The sequence below is a fragment of the Schistocerca cancellata genome, chromosome 5 (assembly GCF_023864275.1).
Source record: "Schistocerca cancellata isolate TAMUIC-IGC-003103 chromosome 5, iqSchCanc2.1, whole genome shotgun sequence".
Classification (NCBI taxonomy): Eukaryota; Metazoa; Arthropoda; class Insecta; order Orthoptera; family Acrididae; genus Schistocerca; species Schistocerca cancellata.
In genome coordinates this window covers 800283159-800301938 of record NC_064630.1, presented here as the reverse complement: position 1 = coordinate 800301938, position 18780 = coordinate 800283159, and the positions used below count along the sequence as shown (strand labels likewise).

At 39.2% G+C, this 18780-nt stretch overlaps 1 protein-coding gene across 1 annotated transcript in view; it reads left to right on the top strand.

Moving 5' to 3' along the window:
• The window catches only part of LOC126188809 (atrial natriuretic peptide receptor 1), a 783072-nt gene extending 765220 nt beyond the window's left edge, over positions 1-17852 (top strand). Inside the window, exon 25 of the mRNA XM_049930422.1 lies at positions 17659-17852. Within this exon, the coding sequence (XP_049786379.1) occupies positions 17659-17739 (81 nt within the window). The 3' untranslated portion in view covers positions 17740-17852. The remainder of the gene's footprint in view (positions 1-17658) is intronic.
• The last annotated feature ends 928 nt before the right edge of the window (positions 17853-18780 follow it).

Sequence of the window (18780 nt, the reverse complement as noted above, 5' to 3'; positions counted from 1 at the left end):
CCTATACCCTTAGACTCCCCAGAGTATGGTAATGAAAATTTACAATGAACTAAAAGCCAGGAACATTCTAAGCATGCACCTAGATTCCCTGAAAGGAAAGCTACATGATGTCCTATTACAGTGATGCTACTACTCAGTTGAAGATTTCATGAAGGTTTAACAGAATATTTTAGCAGTTTTATCTAGTTTAATGTTTAAATACTACTCCGTATCAGTGAAATTGTATTAAGCATATGTGACGTGTCTCCTGTACTTTAATCAAATGATTATCATATATATCTTATGAAATGAATAAATCAGAATTCACCTAATTATTTTCAATACACAAATGAGACAAGGGAAACCTTGGTGGACAGGGTTACATTAACTTGAAACTAAATATGATGTGTCAAGAAAGACAATGCACTGTAAACAAATAGTGTCACCACAAAACTAAAACTAAACAGATTGACACGTTTTCAATTGTGAAATAACTAACAGGTGAGCAACTGGCACTACCTCTTCCCCTCCGGCGTTTGAGGTGGGTGAGAGAAAGATACCAGGCAGAATTTAAGCAATAACCTCCAACTCTATTGATAAACAGAATTTAAGCAACAACCTCCAACCCTGTTTATAAAGTCACTTGCGATTTAATCTTTATATCTTCCTTAACAATACTATCCCAGTAACTGAAAGTGCATGCTAGAATACATGTGGTGTTACATGCCATGCAATGACTGGTATCAAAGTGATGTTCTACAATTGCAGATTTTCTCAGCTGTTGTAAGCATGTTTAACACTTATACTCTTATACACTTATACTCTTATACACTTATACTCTTATACACAGGTCCTCCAAGGTCCTGAGGTCTGACTGATGTATGACATGCCACAGCTACATGATATACGGTAGACACCAGCCTGTGCAAACCAAGATTATCCATAACATTTGCTGCAGGGGGCCTAATCTCAGTTACTTACCAAAAAGCACACTTCACACCATGTTCCCTCAAAATATAACCAATCCTGTTAAAAATAACAAATGCCAGGTGATGTCGATAGTGAACTATTTGTTAATTACAACAGGTGAGCAAACAGTGCTAGATTAAATTAATATTTCACTAGCAATAATGTCTGGCATTGGTCATCTTTGATTATGTGCTAGCTCTAGTTGTTTACAGTGTCTGGTTTCTTGTTAACTTTAAACTACTCACCAAATGTTTAAGTTGTCATGTATTCTAACTATAAACACAAGGAAACGTTTAGCTGTAAAAGAGATCCAGTTTGTTTGGGTCATGGAGTAACCTCAACAAGCATACAATGAAAGTAGTTTACAAGCCCCAAACACATTTAACAACTGAGGGCCCAGAGACCCATGCATGTCCTCATGTCCTTATAAAGATGCTACCCACATCAGGTATCACTGGTGTAGTGCTGTGTGTGCATAGTAGATGTGGTGATGGCAGTCAGGACTGGACTGCACTGGCAGCCACCTCGGGTAGCTGCAGGGGCATCATTTGAATGTCTGCATGCACGAAGCTTGCCGTAGTGGCCCATCTTGTATGTAGTAACTCCCAGCTTGCATGTAGTAACTGGCAGGTTACTACACTCCTCCTTCATTGTGGGGGGAAAGACCAGTCACAGTGTCCATGATACTGTGACTGAAGAGGTGTTGGGGGCAGTAGCCAAAGGCTTGAGAAGCTCCCAATCTGCCCAGACTAGCGAGTATGGATAACAGTGAGTGGGACAAGGCCTTAGGATGACCAGTGGTCAGGACCAGCACCAGTGAGACAGGAGCCATGATAAGGGGCAATGGACTAAGCAGTGATGTCAGTGGACTGGAGAAGAGAGTTTCAGGTGACAAGAGGCCCGGCTCCCATCCCCACTGATGGCTACACCTGCTCGGCACAGTGGGAGGCACTGGTACCAGATTCAGGAAGCAAACCTGCTGTTGCTGATGATGAAGTCTCGACTGCTGTTGTAGGTGGGCACAACCATGTCTGTTTGTCCTCTGAGCAGCCAGGGCTGATGAAGAAACAGGCAGCCAGGACGAGCCCCTGGCACCCATCCTGGGATTAAACTGGTTCTGGTGGTATGCCAAAAATTGATATTCAGTTGGAACTAAGAAGATGCAGTGACCACACTTGCTGTGGATGATGGATAAAATCCGGGGGGGGGGGGGGGGGGGGAGGTTACCATCCAAATACGCTGGCCAGAATGTTGAGCTGGATGCAAACATCAACAAAACTGGCGCTGCCTCTGGGAGACACCTGCCTGTGGCAGCAAGAGGTTGGGCAGCATCTGCAGCACGGCTGCGCAGGAGCTCAGCTGGACTCTTGGTTCCAATTGGCATTATTGAACTTAAACAAAAAAGTAAGGGCCCTCTTAGCCAGGAATTCTCCTATGGACTTGCACAACTGTGTCTTAAAAATTTGGATAAACTGTTCCACCTCACTGTACAACTGCAGATGGAAGGGATGCACCATGACATGGTAAATGCCATTGTGTACTTAAATGACTGTGCCACATAATGAGGACCATTGTCCAAAAACAGGGAGCAAGGCAACCATTGTATGGACAATATCTTCAACAGGACCTGGGCAGTCATGTCTGCTGTCACTGACAGACAACAAATGACTTAAGGAAACTGAGGAAAAACATCAACTGCCAGTAACCAAAAAGTGTCTAAAAAGGGCAGTCAAAATAAATGTGGGCTCTTTACCAAGTCCATGTAGTGGCCAGCCATTGAGACAAATAGTGTGTGATGCCACCTACTGATATGAACACTTGCGGCCGGCCATGGCAAGGATTTCCACCAATCGAATCCCAACCAGATCACATGGTGGCATGCAAATGGTTTTGTCCAAGAGATCCCCCAGTGGCTCCTGATGTAATAAACAGAGCATAACCCACCACAGAGCTGGTGGAACCATGACACATTAATAAATCCTTCCATTGACAGGAGAATAATGCCATCCAAGAAGAAGAGGTGAGAGTGCAACATGTTAAAATTCCAAAGCAGGTCCAATCCCTGGTTTGGTAGATGGTTAGGCAACCCATGTTGTATCATGCATCTGGCAGAGTACGAGTACCATCACCACAGCAGAAGCAATAAAGTAACTGGTGAAGGGGAAGTCATCCACTGTGTGCCTTGCTTCCATATCCGGAGAAAACAAAGCAGTTCCTCCTGGTTGGATGAGTGTCAAGGCCCATGGGGAGCCAGGATAGAAAATTCAGATTTACATGTTGTGACATGGGACAAAACTGGATCTCATAACTGTACCAGGACAAGTACAGAGCCAAACTCCAAAGATGATGTGAGGCTTTGTCTGGGAAGGACGTCAATTGGCTACAAAGAGAGACCAAGGGCATATGGTGGGTAATCTGAGAATAATCTTGTTGAGCCAAGATTAGTGTTCCAACACATAGGCAGCTGGCTGTTCAGAGGCATCTGAATTCCAATGGTCCAGAACTGCCCCCACCCTGTGCTCGGACGTGTCCATGACCAGGACCAGATGCTTGCTGTGTTGAATTGTTACAAGACACAGTGCAAAGAGAAGGCTATCCTTCAGCTGCACATAAGCACATCCACAGGATGCATAGCAAACAAAAGGAGCAAATTACTGAAGTGACAGATACAAGGGTTGGCCAACAGTAGCTGTTCTGGAAACAAACTTGTGATATTTCACCACTTTACTGAGTAATGCCTGGAAGTTCTCATGGATTAGACATATAAGGCAAAGCTGTAATGGTGGAGACATATTGTTCCATGGGGTGCATGCCGCGCAAGGAAATTTCATGGCCTAAGTAAGCAATGGAAGTCTGGAAAAAGTGAGATTTAGTGAGATTACTTTGATACCTGTGGCCTGTAGAACAGTAAATAAAGAACTAAGGTTACATAAGTGATCCTCCATGGTAGCATCTGTCATCATGATATCTTCAAATAGTTCATATAATAAGGGACAACTGTTTTCACTTGGTGTAAAAAAAATGTTAGAAGATGGCAGGTGCACTAGTGACAACAAACATTAGCTGCTGATACTGACAGAAGCAAAAGGCATACCAGGTGTACCGGTATGAAATGAACGTTTTTTTATAAAAATTAAACACTAATTTTGAATTGAAAAGTAAAAACATTTTATTCAAAGTACTGACCATTGCTTTCTATACATTTTACCATCTTTCTGGCAATCTGTGGACACCACGCCAAATGAAACATTTGTCTTTTGAAGCAAACCAATCAGACACCTAATTTTCGACTTCTTCGTAGGGATCAAAGTGTTTCTCAGCCAATGTGTGTCCCATTGATGAAAACAAATGGTAGTCGGAAGGGGCCAAGTCTGGTGAATACGGCGGGTGGGGTAGCCGCTCCCAGCCAAGTGTTTTGATTGTATCCTGAACCAGTTTTACTTTGTGCGCAGGTGCATTGTCGTGTCAAAAAATTACTTTGCCATGTCTTCTGGCCCAATCTGGTCTTTTTTCGATCAATCCATAGTTCAAATTGATCATTTGTTGTCTGTAGCAATTAGTATTCACAGTTTCACCAGGTTTTAGAAGCTCATGATACATCACACCTTTCTGATCCCACCAAACACAGAGCATTGTCTTCTTGCTGAATCGATCTCATTTTGCAGTCGATGTTGATGGTTTACCCAGATTAACCCATGATTTTTCCCATGTAGGATTCTTAAAATAAATCCATTTTTCATCAACAGTAACAATTCCATGCAAAACTGATTTTCTTTCATGTCTTTGAAGCAAAATTTGACAAATGGTTTTTCGGTTTTCCATCTGTCTTTCATTCAATTCATGTGGCACCCATTTTCCACACTTTTGGATCTTTCCCATAGCTTTCAAACGGTCAGAAATTGTTTGTTGTGCAACATTTAGAATTGCTGCCATTTGCTTCTGACTCAAAGTATCATCTTCATCCAATATTGATTGCAATTTGGTGTTTTCGAACTTTTTTGGTGGTCTTCCACGTTCTTCATTTCTCACATCAAAATCGTTATTTCTGAACTGTTGAAACCATCTTTTGCATGTTGCTTCTGATAGAGCATGATCATCGTATGCCTCAACAAGCATTTGATGTGACTCTGCAGCACTTTTTTTCCAATGATCACTTTCTGGTACAAAATTTGACATTGTTAACACGATGAAAACATATGATGTTGTTTGCTCCGTGACTTTATGTATACTAAATATCTTCGACAGATGTCATATCAACAAAAAACTGTTCCCTATCAACACATTTGTATCTTAACGTTCATTTCGTACTGTTACACCTGGTACTAACCACAAGAAACTGTTTTATGCCTCACTCAATGGAATATGAGAGTAGGCTTTGGCCAGTTTGGTTTACAAAAAGAATTGAACCGCAGTCAAATCTGTGACCAACTCCTATGGGTGAGGCAGATGGTAAATGTCTATAGAGACTTTGAAATCACCACATAGCCAAAGCTGACTGGACAGCTTTTTCTATGGTCTGTAAGAGTGTAGCCCATTCACTTAAGAAAATCAGTTTAATCACTCCCATTGACATCAAGCAATTCAGCTGCATCTTAACCTGGTAGCAGGAAGCTATTGACACCAGCTGCAAGTGAAAAAAGTGAGGCCTGACGAAGTGTTTCGAGCATGATGTGTGCTGTAAAATTGTTTGCAAAACCTAAGTCTGGAGCAAACAAATCTTTATATGCCAACTAGCTCTGCAGATGACAAAGAAATTTAAGAAATGTATGATGAAATAAAAGAAATTATTCAGATAGTGAAGGGAGACGTAAACTTAATAGTCATGAGTGACTGGAATTCGGTAGTAGGAAAAGGGAGAGAAGGAAACGTAGTAGGTGAATATGGATTGGGGGTAAGAAATGAAAGAAGAAGCCGCCTGGTAGAATTTTGCACAGAGCACAACTTAATCATAGCTAACAATTGGTTCAAGAATCATAAAAGAAGGTTGTATACATGGAAGAAGCCTGGAGATACTGACAGGTTTCAGATAGATTATATAATGGTAAGACAGAGATTTAGGAACCAGGTTTTAAATTGTAAGACATTTGCAGGGGCAGATGTTGACTCTGACCACAATCTGTTGGTTATGAACTGTAGATTAAAACTGAAGAAACTGCAAAAAGGTGGGAATTTAAGGAGATGGGACCTGGATAAACTGACTAAACCAGAGGTTGTCCAGAGTTTCAGGGAGAGCATAAGGGAACAATTGACAGGAATGGGGGAAAGAAATACAGTAGGAGAAGAATGGGTAGCTTTGGGGGATGAAGTAGGATCAAGTAGGTAAAAAGACGAGGAATAGTAGAAATCCGTGGGTTACAGAAGAAATACTGAATTTATTTGATGAAAGGAGAAAATATAAAAATGCAGTAAATGAAGCAGGCAAAAAGGAATACAAACGTCTCAAAAATAAGATTGACAGGAAGTGCAAAATGGCTAAGCAGGGATGGCTAGAGGACAAATGTAAGGATGTAGAGGCTTATCTCACTAGGGGTAAAATAGATACTGCCTACAGGAAAATTAAAGAGACCTTTGGAGAAAAGAGAACCACTTGCATGAATATCAAGAACTCAGAGGGAAACCCAGTTCTAATCAAGGAAGGGAAAGCAGAAAGGTGGAAGGAGTATATAGAAGGTCTCTACAAGGGCGATATACTTGAGGAAAATATTATGGAAAAGGAAGAGGATATAGATGAAGATGAAATGGGAGATATGATTCTGTGTGAAGAGTTAGACAGAACACTGAAAGACCTGAGTCGAAACAAGGCCCCAGGAGTAGATAACATTCCATTAGAACTACTGACAGCCTAGGGAGAGCCAGTCCTGACAAAACTCTACCATCTGGTGAGCAAGATGTATGAGACAGGCGAAATACCCTCAGACTTCAAGAAGAATATAATAATTCCAATCCCAAAGAAAGCAGGTGTTGACAGATGTGAAAATTACTGAACTATCAGTTTAATAAGTCAGGGCTGCAAAATACTAACGCGAATTTTTTACAGACGAATGGAAAAACTAGAAGCCAACCTCGGGGAAGATCAGTTTGGATTCTGTAGAAATATTGGGACAAGTGAGGCAATACTGACCCTACGACTTGTCTTGGAAGCTAGATTAAGGAAAAGCAAACCTACGTTTCTAGCATTTGTAGACTTTAGAGAAAGCTTTTGACAATGTTGACTGGAATGCTCTCTTTCAGATTGTGAAGGTGGCAGGGGTAAAATACAGGGAGCAAAAGGCTATTTACAATTTGTAAAGAAACCAAATGGCAGTTATAAGAGTTGAGGGGCATGAAAGGGAAGCAGTGGTTGGGAAGGGAGTGAGACAGGGTTGTAGCCTCTCTCTGATGTTATTCAATCTGAATATTGAGCAAGCAGTGAAGGAAACAAAAGAAATATTCAGAGTAGGTATTAAAATCCATGGGGAAGAAATAAAAACCTTGAGGTTCACTGATGACATTGTAATTCTGTCAGAGACAGCAAAGGACTTGGAAGAGCAGTTGAACGGAATGGATAGCGTTTTGAAAGGAGGATATAAGATGAACATCAACAAAAGCAAAACGAGGATAATGGAATGTAGTCGAATTAAGTCAGGAGATGCGGAGGGTATTAGATTAGGAAATGAGACACTTAAAGTAGTAAAGGAGTTTTGCTATTTGGGGAGCAAAATAACTGATGATGGTTGAAGTAGAGAGGATATAAAATGTAGACTGACAATGACAAGGAAAGCGTTTCTGAAGAAGAGAAATTTGTTAACATCGAGTATAGATTTAAGTGTCAGGAAGTCATTTCTGAAAGTATTTGTATGGAGTGTAGCCATGTATGGAAGTGAAACATGGACGATAAATAGCTTAGGCAAGAAGAGAATAGAAGATTTTGAAATGTGGTGCTACAGAAGAATGCTGAAGATTAGATGGGTAGATCACATAACTAATGAAGAGGTATTAAATAGGATTAGGAAGAAGAGAAGTTTGTGGCACAACTTGACTAGAAGAAGGGAATGATTGGTAGGACATGTTCTGAGGCATCAAGGGATCACCAATTTAGTATTGGAGGGCAGCGTGGAGGGTAAAAATCGTAGAGGGAGACCAAGAGACGAATACATCAAGCAGATTCAGAAGGATTTAGTTTGCAGTAGGTACTGGGAGATGAAGAAGCTTGCACAGGATAGAGTAGCATGGACAGCTGCATCAAACCAGTCTCAGGACTCAAGACCACAACAACAACAACATACAGGGTGTACCCAAAAGAATCATCTGATTTTAAAAAATCATAATTATTATATTATTTGAGATATGTGCATGAACAGCATACTGTTGGAAAGATCAAACTCTTGAATTTTACATGGTTCCCGCTAGGTAGCAACAGTGTGCTCCACTTCAGTTCTACTAAAAATTGTTTTGGGCCAACAGAAAGCATTTTCTGTTCTATGTTTTACACAGTGTGAGTTAGTAATAACTGTTCAGCATGACTTTCATACTAGGTGTGGTATGGATCCTCCTACAGCACAGAGCATTAGGCAATGGCATGAACAATTCTGAGAAACAGGTTGTTTGTGTAAAGGCAAATCGCCAGGCCACCCCGAATGTCTGACACAGATGTCGAATCCATCCATCATAGTTTCACGAGTCCACAGAAATCCATTTGCCATGTCACTCAACAGCTTATCATGCCCCAGATATGCCTCCATTACCAACAACAATGAATGAACTGATGTATCACATAACAGCTGCTGTGAAAGCTGTAACACAAGATACGCTTGCTCTAGTGTGGGAACAGTCTGAATATAACATTGACAAATGTTCTGTATCTCAAGGGGGGCATATTGAACACCTATGAAAAGATATGAAAAAAAAAAAATGAGTTCCCTGTTCATCAAAAAACAAAATTCATTGTATATGTTTATGAGTTTCAGAAATACAAATGTGCCAAATCACATGATTATTTTTGATACACCCTGTATATAACTGTTAGCTTCATGGAAAACCCATACCTAAAGAATGGAAACTTGGACAGATCACACCAGTACTCAAGAAAGAAAATAGGAGTAATCTGCTGAATTAAAACTTATATCACTAACATCGATTTGCAGCACAATTGTGGAATGCATACTATATTCAAACCTTATGCATTATCTCAAAGAAAACTATTTATTGACAAATAGCCAAAACAGATTCATAATATACCATGCTTGTTGTTGTGGTCTTCAGTCCTGAGACTGGCTTGATGCAGCTCTCTATGCTACTCTATCCTGTGCAAGCTTCTTCATCTCCCAGTACCTACTGCAACCTACATCCTTCTGAATCTGCTTAGTGTATTCGTCTCTTGGTCTCCCCCTACGATTTTTACCCTCCACGCTGCCCTCCAATACTAAAGTGGTGATCCCTTGATGCCTCAGAACATGTCCTACCAACCGATCCCTTCTTCTGGTCAAGTTGTGCCACAAACTTCTCTTCTCCCCAATCCTATTCAATACCTCCTCATTAGTTACGTGATCTACCCATCTAATCTTCAGCATTCTTCTGTAGCACCACATTTCAAAAGCTTCTATTCTCTTCTTGTCCAATCTATTTACCGTCCATGTTTCACTTCCATACATGGCTACACTCCATACAAATACTTTCAGAAATGACTTCCTGACACTTAAATCTATACTCGATGTTAACAAATTTCTCTTCCTCAGAAACACTTTCCTTGCCATTGCCAGTCTACATTTTATATCCTCTCTACTTCGACCATCATCAGTTATTTTGCTCCCCAAATAGCAAAACTCCTTTACTACTTTAAGTGTCTCATTTCCTAATCTAATACCCTCAACATCACCCGACTTAATTTGACTACATTCCATTATCCTCGTTTTGCTTTTGTTGATGTTCATCTTATATCCTCCCTTCAAGACACCAGCTCTTCCAAGTCCTTTGCTGTCTCTGACAGAATTACAATGTCATCGGCGAACCTCAGAGTTTTTATTTCTTCTCCATGGATTTTAATTCCTACTCCAAATTTTTCTTTTGTTTCCTTTACTGCTTGCTCAATATACAGATTGAATAACATCGGGGATAGGCTACAACCCTGTCTCACTCCCTTCCCAACCACTGCTTCCTTTTCATGCCCCTCGACTCTTATAACTGCCATCTGGTTTCTGTACAAATTGTAAATAGCCTTTCGCTCCCTGTATTTTACCCCTGCCACCTTCAGAATTTGAAAGAGAGTATTCCAGTCAACATTGTCAAAAGCTTTCTCTAAGTCTACAAATGCTAGAAATGTAGGTTTGCCTTTCCTTAATCTTTCTTCTAAGATAAGTCGTAAGGTCAGTATTGCCTCACGTGTTCCAGTATTTCTACGGAATCCAAACTGATCTTCCCCGAGGTCGGCTTCTACTAGTTTTTCCATTCGTCTGTAAAGAATTCGTGTCAGTACTTTGCAGCTGTGGCTTATTAAACTGATTGTTCGGTAATTTTCACATCTGTCAACACCTGCTTTCTTTGGGATTGGAATTATTATATTCTTCTTGAAGTCTGAGGGTATTTCGCCTGTTTCATACATCTTGCTCACCAGATGGTAGAGTTTTGTCAGGACTGGCTCTCCCAAGGCCGTCAGTAGTTCCAATGGAATGTTGCCTACTCCGGGGGCCTTGTTTCGACTCAGGTCTTTCAGTGCTCTGTCAAACTCTTCACGCAGTATCGTATCTCCCATTTCATCTTCATCTACATCCTCTTCCATTTCCATAATATTGTCCTCAAGTGCATCGCCCTTGTATAGACCCTCTATATACTCCTTCCACCTTTCTGCTTTCCCTTCTTTGCTTAGAACTGAGTTTCCATCTGAGCTCTTGATGTTCATACAAGTGGTTCTCTTATCTCCAAAGGTCTCTTTAATTTTCCTGTAGGCAGTATCTATCTTACCCCTAGTGAGATAAGCCTCTACATCTTTACATTTGTCCTCTAGCCATCCCTGCTTAGCCATTTTGCACTTCGTGTCTATCTCATTTTTGAGACATTTGTATTCCTTTTTGCCTGCTTCATTTACTGCATTTTTATATTTTCTCCTTTCATCAAATAAATTCAATATTTCTTCTGTTACCCAAGGATTTCTACTAGCCCTCATCTTTTTACCTACTTGATCCTCTGCTGCCTTCACTACTTCATCCCCCAAAGCTACCCATTCTTCTCCTACTGTATTTCTTTCCCCCATTCCTGTCAATTGTTCCCTTATGCTCTCCCTGAAACTCTGTACAACCTCTGGTTCTTTCAGTTTATCCAGGTCCCATCTCCTTAAATTCCTACCTTTTTGCAGTTTCTTCAGTTTTAATCTACAGGTCATAACCAATAGATTGTGGTCAGAGTCCATATCTGCCCCTGAAAATGTCTTACAATTTAAAACCTGGTTCCTAAATCTCTGTCTTACCATTATATAATCTATCTGATACCTTTTAGTATCTCCAGGGTTCTTCCATGTATACAACCTTCTATCATGATTCTTAAACCTAGTGTTAGCTATGATTAAGTTGGGCTCTGTTCAAAATTCTACCAGGCGGCTTCCTCTTTCATTTCTTAGCCCCAATCCATATTCACCTACTACATTTCCTTCTCTCCCTTTTCCTACACTCGAATTCCAGTCACCCATGACTATTAAATTTTCATCTCCCTTCACTATCTGAATAATTTATTTTATTTCATCATACATTTCTTCAATTTCTTCGTCATCTGCAGAGCTAGTTGGCATATAAACTTGTACTACTGTAGTAGGTGTGGGCTTCGTATCTATCTTGGCCACAATAACGCGTTCACTATGCTGTTTGTAGTAGCTTACCTGCATTCCTATTTTCCTATTCATTATTAAACCTACTCCTGCATTACCCCTATTTTACTTTGTATTTATAGCCCTGTATTCGCCTGACCAAAAGTCTTGTTCCTCCTGCCCCCGAACTTCACTAATTCCCACTATATCTAACTTTAACCTATCCATTTCCCTTTTTAAATTTTCTAACTTACCTGCCCGATTAAGGGATCTGACATTCCACGCTCCGATCCATAGAACGCCAGTTTTTTTTCTCCTGATAACTACATCCTCTTGAGTAGTCCCCGCCCGGAGATCCAAATGGGGGACTATTTTACCTCCGGAATATTTTACCCAAGAGGACGCCATCATCATTTAATCATACAATAAAGCTGCATGCCCTCGGGAAAAATTACGGCCGTAGTTTCCCCTTGCTTTCAGCCGTTCGCAGTACCAGCACAGCAAGGCCGTTTTGGTTATTGTTACAAGGCCAGATCAGTCAATCATCGAGACTGTTGCCCTTGCAACTACTGAAAAGGCTGCTGCCCCTCTTCAGGAACCACACGTTTGTCTGGCCTCTCAACAGATACCCCTCCGTTGTGGTTGTACCTATGGTATGGCTATCTGTATCGCTGAGGCACGCAAGCCTCCCCACCAACAGCAAGGTCCATGGTTCATGCTTATGAAACACAATTAGCTCTTCATTCACACAAAGCAATGGGTGCTGTTGACAGGGATCTCAGACTAATTCCACATTTCTATATTTCTAGAAGGTTTTTGATTCCACTCCTCACAAGCAACTTGTAATCAAATTGTGTGCCCGTGGAGTATCACCTTAGATGTGTGACTAGATTTATGATTTCCTGTCAGAAAGGTCACAGTTCATAGTATCTGAGTCATTGCGTAAAGCAGATGTAATATCTGGCATTCCCCAAGGGAGTGTTGCAGGCTGTCTGCTGTTTATGATTTATATAAAGAATTCAGGAGCAGTACTCTCAGATCTACATTTATGAGGATACTCTGCAAATCACATTCAAGTGCCTGGAGGGTTCGTCTAACCACTTTCACAATATTATCCATTATTCCAATTGCGTATAGTGTGCAGAAAAAACAAACACCTATATTTTTCTGTGCGAGATCTGATTTCCTTTATTTCATTATGATGGCCATGTCTCCCTACATAAGCTGGTTTCAACAAAATATTTCTGCATTCAGAGGAGAAAGTTGCTGATTGAAACTTAATGAGAAGATTCCACTGCAGCGAAAAACACCTTTGTTTTAATGATGTCCATCCCAAATACTGTATTATTTCAGTGACACTCTCTCCCCTATAGATTGTTTGCAGTTCATGCTATATCATCTTGGTGAAGTCATCAGAGAACCAAAAACAATTGTAAAATGATTCCGACTGGATATCAGTATGATGCAAAAAGTGGCAATTGAATAAATAATGATGAGTGTGAAATTACCCACAAGAGTACTAAAAGGAATCCACTAAATTTTGGTTACACAATAATCCAGGCAATATGAAGGCTATGAATTCAACTAAATAGTAAGGGATTACAACTACATATACCTTAAATTGGGAGTACCATATAGATAACGTTGTGGGGAAAGCTAACAAAAGACCACGATTTATTGGCAGAACACTTAGAAGGTGCAACAGGTCTACTAAAGAGACTGCCTACATTACACCTATGTGTCCGAAGTACTGCAGTGTGGTGCAGGGTCCACATCAGATAAGACTGACAGAAGACATCAAAAAAGTTCAAAGAAAGGCAGCTTGTTTTGTATTATTTTGAAGTAGGCGAGGGAGTGCAATGGATATGACACAAAGTTTAAGCTGCCGATTATCAAAACGAAGGTGTTTTTCACTGTTGGAAGACTGGAATTTCAATCACCATCTTTCTCCTTGGAAACCAAAAATATTTTATGGGTGCCCATCTCCATAGGAAGAAATGTTCGTTACAATAAAATACAAGAAATCAGAGCACCCATGGAAATATTTAAGTGTCTTTTTCTTCCTTTTTTTTCGTGTGCTGTTCAAGAGTGGAATGTTAGAGAAATAGCTTGAAGATGGTTTGATGAAGTCTCTGCTGGGCACTCAATTATGAATTGCAGAATAGTTATGTAGATGCACACATAAATATTTCATTTTCAGTATCAAAGTCATAATCAAAACTCACGTCACAGCCTAAGTAAGAGATTCCAGAGACGTGTCCTTAAACTTAATTATCTAAAACATTTTTGGTCTGATTGGATTATATCCTCAAAATGCCATTATTTTTGTGTTATTACTAGAAACTTTTAAATTGTGCTCCTTGCATATTTTGTATATACTGGTATACTTATCTTTGGAGGTCATCTTCATCCGTTTGAATGACAACAATACTATCTGCCGACAGAAGCACATTCACACACTGATCTTTGCTATCACAATTCCTTTGTTTATTGTACACTTTCTGTTACAAATGAAGAATTTCATATAGATATTAAAAAGAGTAGGTGATCATCCACATCTTTGGGCCACACCTTGGTTAACAACTATTTCTTCTAATTGAGTCCTACCTTTATTACAATGTGCATATTTTTAAAAAGACTTTTCACTGCCTGTGTTAGGTGATAAGGATATCCGCATTCAGACATCATCTTCCATAGGCTATCATGGCTCACATGGTTGATAAGGGCCATATGAGTTCCTGGACTAAATTCTCTCTGTTTTTATATAATGTTTTTAATTATTTACACATTTTCAGTGCACAAATGATGTGATCTAAAGCCATTTCGTTCCTCAGAAATAACACATTCTGTGATATCCTTCATATGATTATTGACTATCTGTCAATATAGTTTGTAGCCAGTGTTTAAATGACTGATACCACAATAACTTTTACAGATGCTTCGTTTTTCTTTCTTGAAGGGAGAGATTACTTCATCTGGATATGGGACCTTGCAATTCCTCCAACACTCATTTATTATCTGTAAAAGTCTTTTATCTGGTGATAAACTCTGAGTAGTTTGGCATCTATTCCATCTCTTCTGGTAACTTTACTGTTATTTGTATCTTTCGAAGCCTCTTGCAGTTTCTTCCTGGTAGCTGTGTCTACTGTTTCATTGTTCATACTTTGTCAAGTTTAATAATCAGGCGTTTGTGTAACCCATCTGTCTGTGTAATGATTTACCCATTGTCTATCGAGCAGTGTGTTTTTCTTCTTTGCTTAGGGCATTCATGAATTTGTATTAGCTTTGCTGTCTACTGTGTACGTCTTGTTCTGTGATGCTTCTGACCATGTCCTATGTCTCTTGGTGTCCTTGTGCAGCACTTCTTGTTTCATGGAGTTCCTTTATATTCTGTACGCTTCCAAACTCCCTGATGTCCAGTCTGCAAAAACTTCAAGTAAGCTATCTCTTTTTGGTTAATGCCCTCTTTAATTTCTGTGTGCATAATTTTGAACTGTCTTTACCTATCCACTTTCTTCCTTTCACCAACTGCTTCAAGAGTCTCCTTTGATGATGCAGGTCTTATTGTTAACATTATTCCATTCTAAATCAATGTCTTTATTGTTGGTAGTGAAGCAAGATTTTGTCAGAGTCTGTATTGATACAATTTTCTATTACTACATTCTGACAGGAGATATACTTTGAACAACTCGTTTTGTGGCTTGTTTTGAAGTTCCTTTGTTTTTTACCCATTTTGATACTAACCATGTCTCACTGCCTAAAAGTAAATCATTACCTATGTAGCTTCCTCTATCAACATGTATGCCTTTCATAAGATTTTTCATTTTATCATTACTTAGTGTGTAATCAGTCATAGACCTTGATTCTCATGCACTTCGTGTAAAGTTGTGAATATGTCTCTTTCTGTAAAATTTGTTAAATACACAAATATGCGTAATTCCTGTCCATTATTACTAAAGAGTCCTTTCTCCAAATAATCTAACAATTCCTGGTATAGGTAGGTATCCAACTGTAATATTAAAATCACCAGCGATGACAAAATTGTCTTTCTGAAGATCGTTGTCCTTCCTTCCCTGCTCTGGGTCACATAAACCTGTAACTGCTAGATGAGCTTTTGGAACTTTAAATCTCAGTGTCATTCTTCCACTCATGGAGCTGTAGTCATGAATTTTTTCTCTCCATTTATCATTGACTGAAACTGCTACCCCAGCACTAGCCATTTACTTTGTGGGAAGCCACTATGTCATCCAGTAGGCTGCAATGTCTACTTCACTTTCTTTGAGTACTTTGTGTTCAATCCTCAAACATTCCATGTTACCAAAGATTCAGTAATGAAACTTGTGAAGAACCAAAACAATGCCCCTAATAACTCTCCCTTGTATATGGCGCAGACAACATGAAACACATTCAGAAGCCAAAATTCCAGAACTAACCATAAACACACCTAGAAAGCAAAAACTAATGCCAGCTTTCAGTTTATTAAGTATGCTGTGTGCAGCCCAAAAATGCTTGTCTTCTTCCAGTGTGACCCAGGTAAGGTAAAAGGTTGGACAGTCCTGTGTTAGAGAGAGTAGGTGGTCCAACTTAGTATACTGATAAGCACTGTCAGGTTTAGTGTGGAGATGGTACAATGGACGAGTGAGAAATAAAAATGGCTAGAGGAAGAGAGCTGAAAAGTGAAATGGCTAGGCTTTTTAAAAACTGATGAGGGGACAGAGCGTAAATGAAGAAGAGACCTAGGTGGGAGGGGGGGGGGGGGGGGAGGGGCAGATTGGGGAATATAGATAATAATGGAATAAAGAAAATAACTGAGTGAATTATTAAATTAAACAGTAAGATACAATAATAATAAAAAGAAAGGGAGAGTTGTATGTTAATGTTGGTTAAATTCAGGAGATTAGAGGGATGACACGAATAAGTTCCCATCTCCAGAGTTCATGGGAACTAGTATCAGGTGGGAGGATTTAGATTGCCTGTTGGTCTAGCAGGCTCTTAGTTCCCCTGAGTTGTGTTGCAAATTATGCTCAGTGGTTATTCCCAGCACTGACTGTTCTTCTATGACATTCAAGCACTAAGCTAGTTTGGCAGTGGCCTATGTGAAATGCCAGGTGGTGACCATCTGTACGTTGTTAAACAATATGTGTGGTTTCACATGTTGCTCTACCTTTTATCTTGTAGGATATACCAATGATGGAGCTAAAGTAATTGGTATTATGTGGGTGCATGGAGCAGTTTTTACAGTTGGAAAGATTATTGGGGTAGCTCAGTGAATAATTCATCATATTTCATGTGAAGGTCTATGTTGCTTTGCACTAAGAGAATGTAAATGTCCCTCTTTTGTGTACAAAAGAAAGGCAAAGAAAGACAAATCTTATAGAATAAGTTGTACCTTTCCACCTACACAGTCATTACATCCTGTAACACTTATTACCTTTCCACCTACACAGTCGTTACATCCTGTAACACCTGTTAGAAGGAAACTTTTCATCTGTAATAAATGACAATTATTTACACTTGCATATAGATTAGTCACTAAATCCTAAGTACTGTGTTCCGCTTCATGAATTTTTTTTAATGAAAGTAATGTTAGTGGGCCACTAACTAACTCAATGATAGAATTATGTAGCAATAAATAATGCCTACTCAGATGAATAAAATCATTTCCCATATGCTTACATTTCTTTGATGTATAACTAGCAAATACAACACTTTCAATAATGTTCAGTGTCTTGTCGTAACCTCAACATAGAAACGCAGAGGCTGAGATTCTCAGTCAAATTAAGGGTTATGCTTCATTGCTGTGTACTAGTGCACAAGCGCGCGTGTTCGTGTGTGTGTGTGTGTGTGTGTGTGTGTGAGAGAGAGAGAGAGAGAGAGAGAGAGAGAGAGCCATTAAAAGTATAAGTCTTATGAAATGACACTTATTTCTGTTTACACAGCGAATTCCAAATGAGACACATCATCGTTCCTCAACTGCAGAAAGCTGTGTTTCTACGTGCAAGGAACTGAAGGTGTCATAGAAGACAGACAAAATTTAACAATATTAACCAAAGATAATGAGGCTGTGCAGCAAAGAAAATTATATACAAACAAAAAAAAAAAAAAATTACTGAAAACTTACTTGTAACTGAATGTAAAGAATACATTTGCATAAGCAGCAGAAAAATATAAATGTGTACATAAATATTCAGTAGAACCTTGTTAAGTCTTGAGTTTTTTATTCATAGTGAGTTGTTATACTTGACCTTAACATTTACTGACAATTATTACATGACCCTTGTTAATAAAACATTTCAAATAAATAAGTTCATCTTAAAGTCTTTGATTCCATATTTATCTAACTTTTCCTGTCAATGACACTACATCCTTTTCCATTCCTCAGCAAGCATTTTATTTTACATACCAATTTTGCACGGTAAAACAATCACTGACAAACAATGTGTGGTAGTACAAATTGGCACTAGCAATCATTAAAATAAATCAAAAAGATGTATCAGTCACTATTTTTTCCAGAGAAAATTGTGATAAAAGACAAAACATCAAACCAGATTATTGACAACTCACAAAAATAAATCTGAGAGAGGACTTACTAATTCATGGATTAGGGACTGCAGAAATGGAAATAGGATTTACAAAGTTAAAACAGAAGTGTGCCCCTGGAACCAGCAGTTTGTGTGTCAGTGAGATAAAACAAGTTCAGAATTCTACATGTATTCAAGAAATGGAATTCTAAAATCTTAAACCCTGTCATCGAGACAATTTAAGTGGTAAGACAAAAAGTCCTCTAAGGAGACTACAATCACTTAATATATACAAGAATGTATTGGGCAGTAAATAGGCATGTGATGTATCATTCTCCTTTCCATTATGAAAATGAGAGACCATCCATGCAAAAGACACATCTTACTGGTGTCATGACATTTAGTTTCTCAAGAAAAATCTTATATGTTGGAAAAGTTAGTGAAAACATTAAAATATTCATGTTTAAGATAGCTTTAACATAATTTGTGACATTGTCTGCAGCTTTCCTAGTAGACAATCCTATACAGATGATACATATC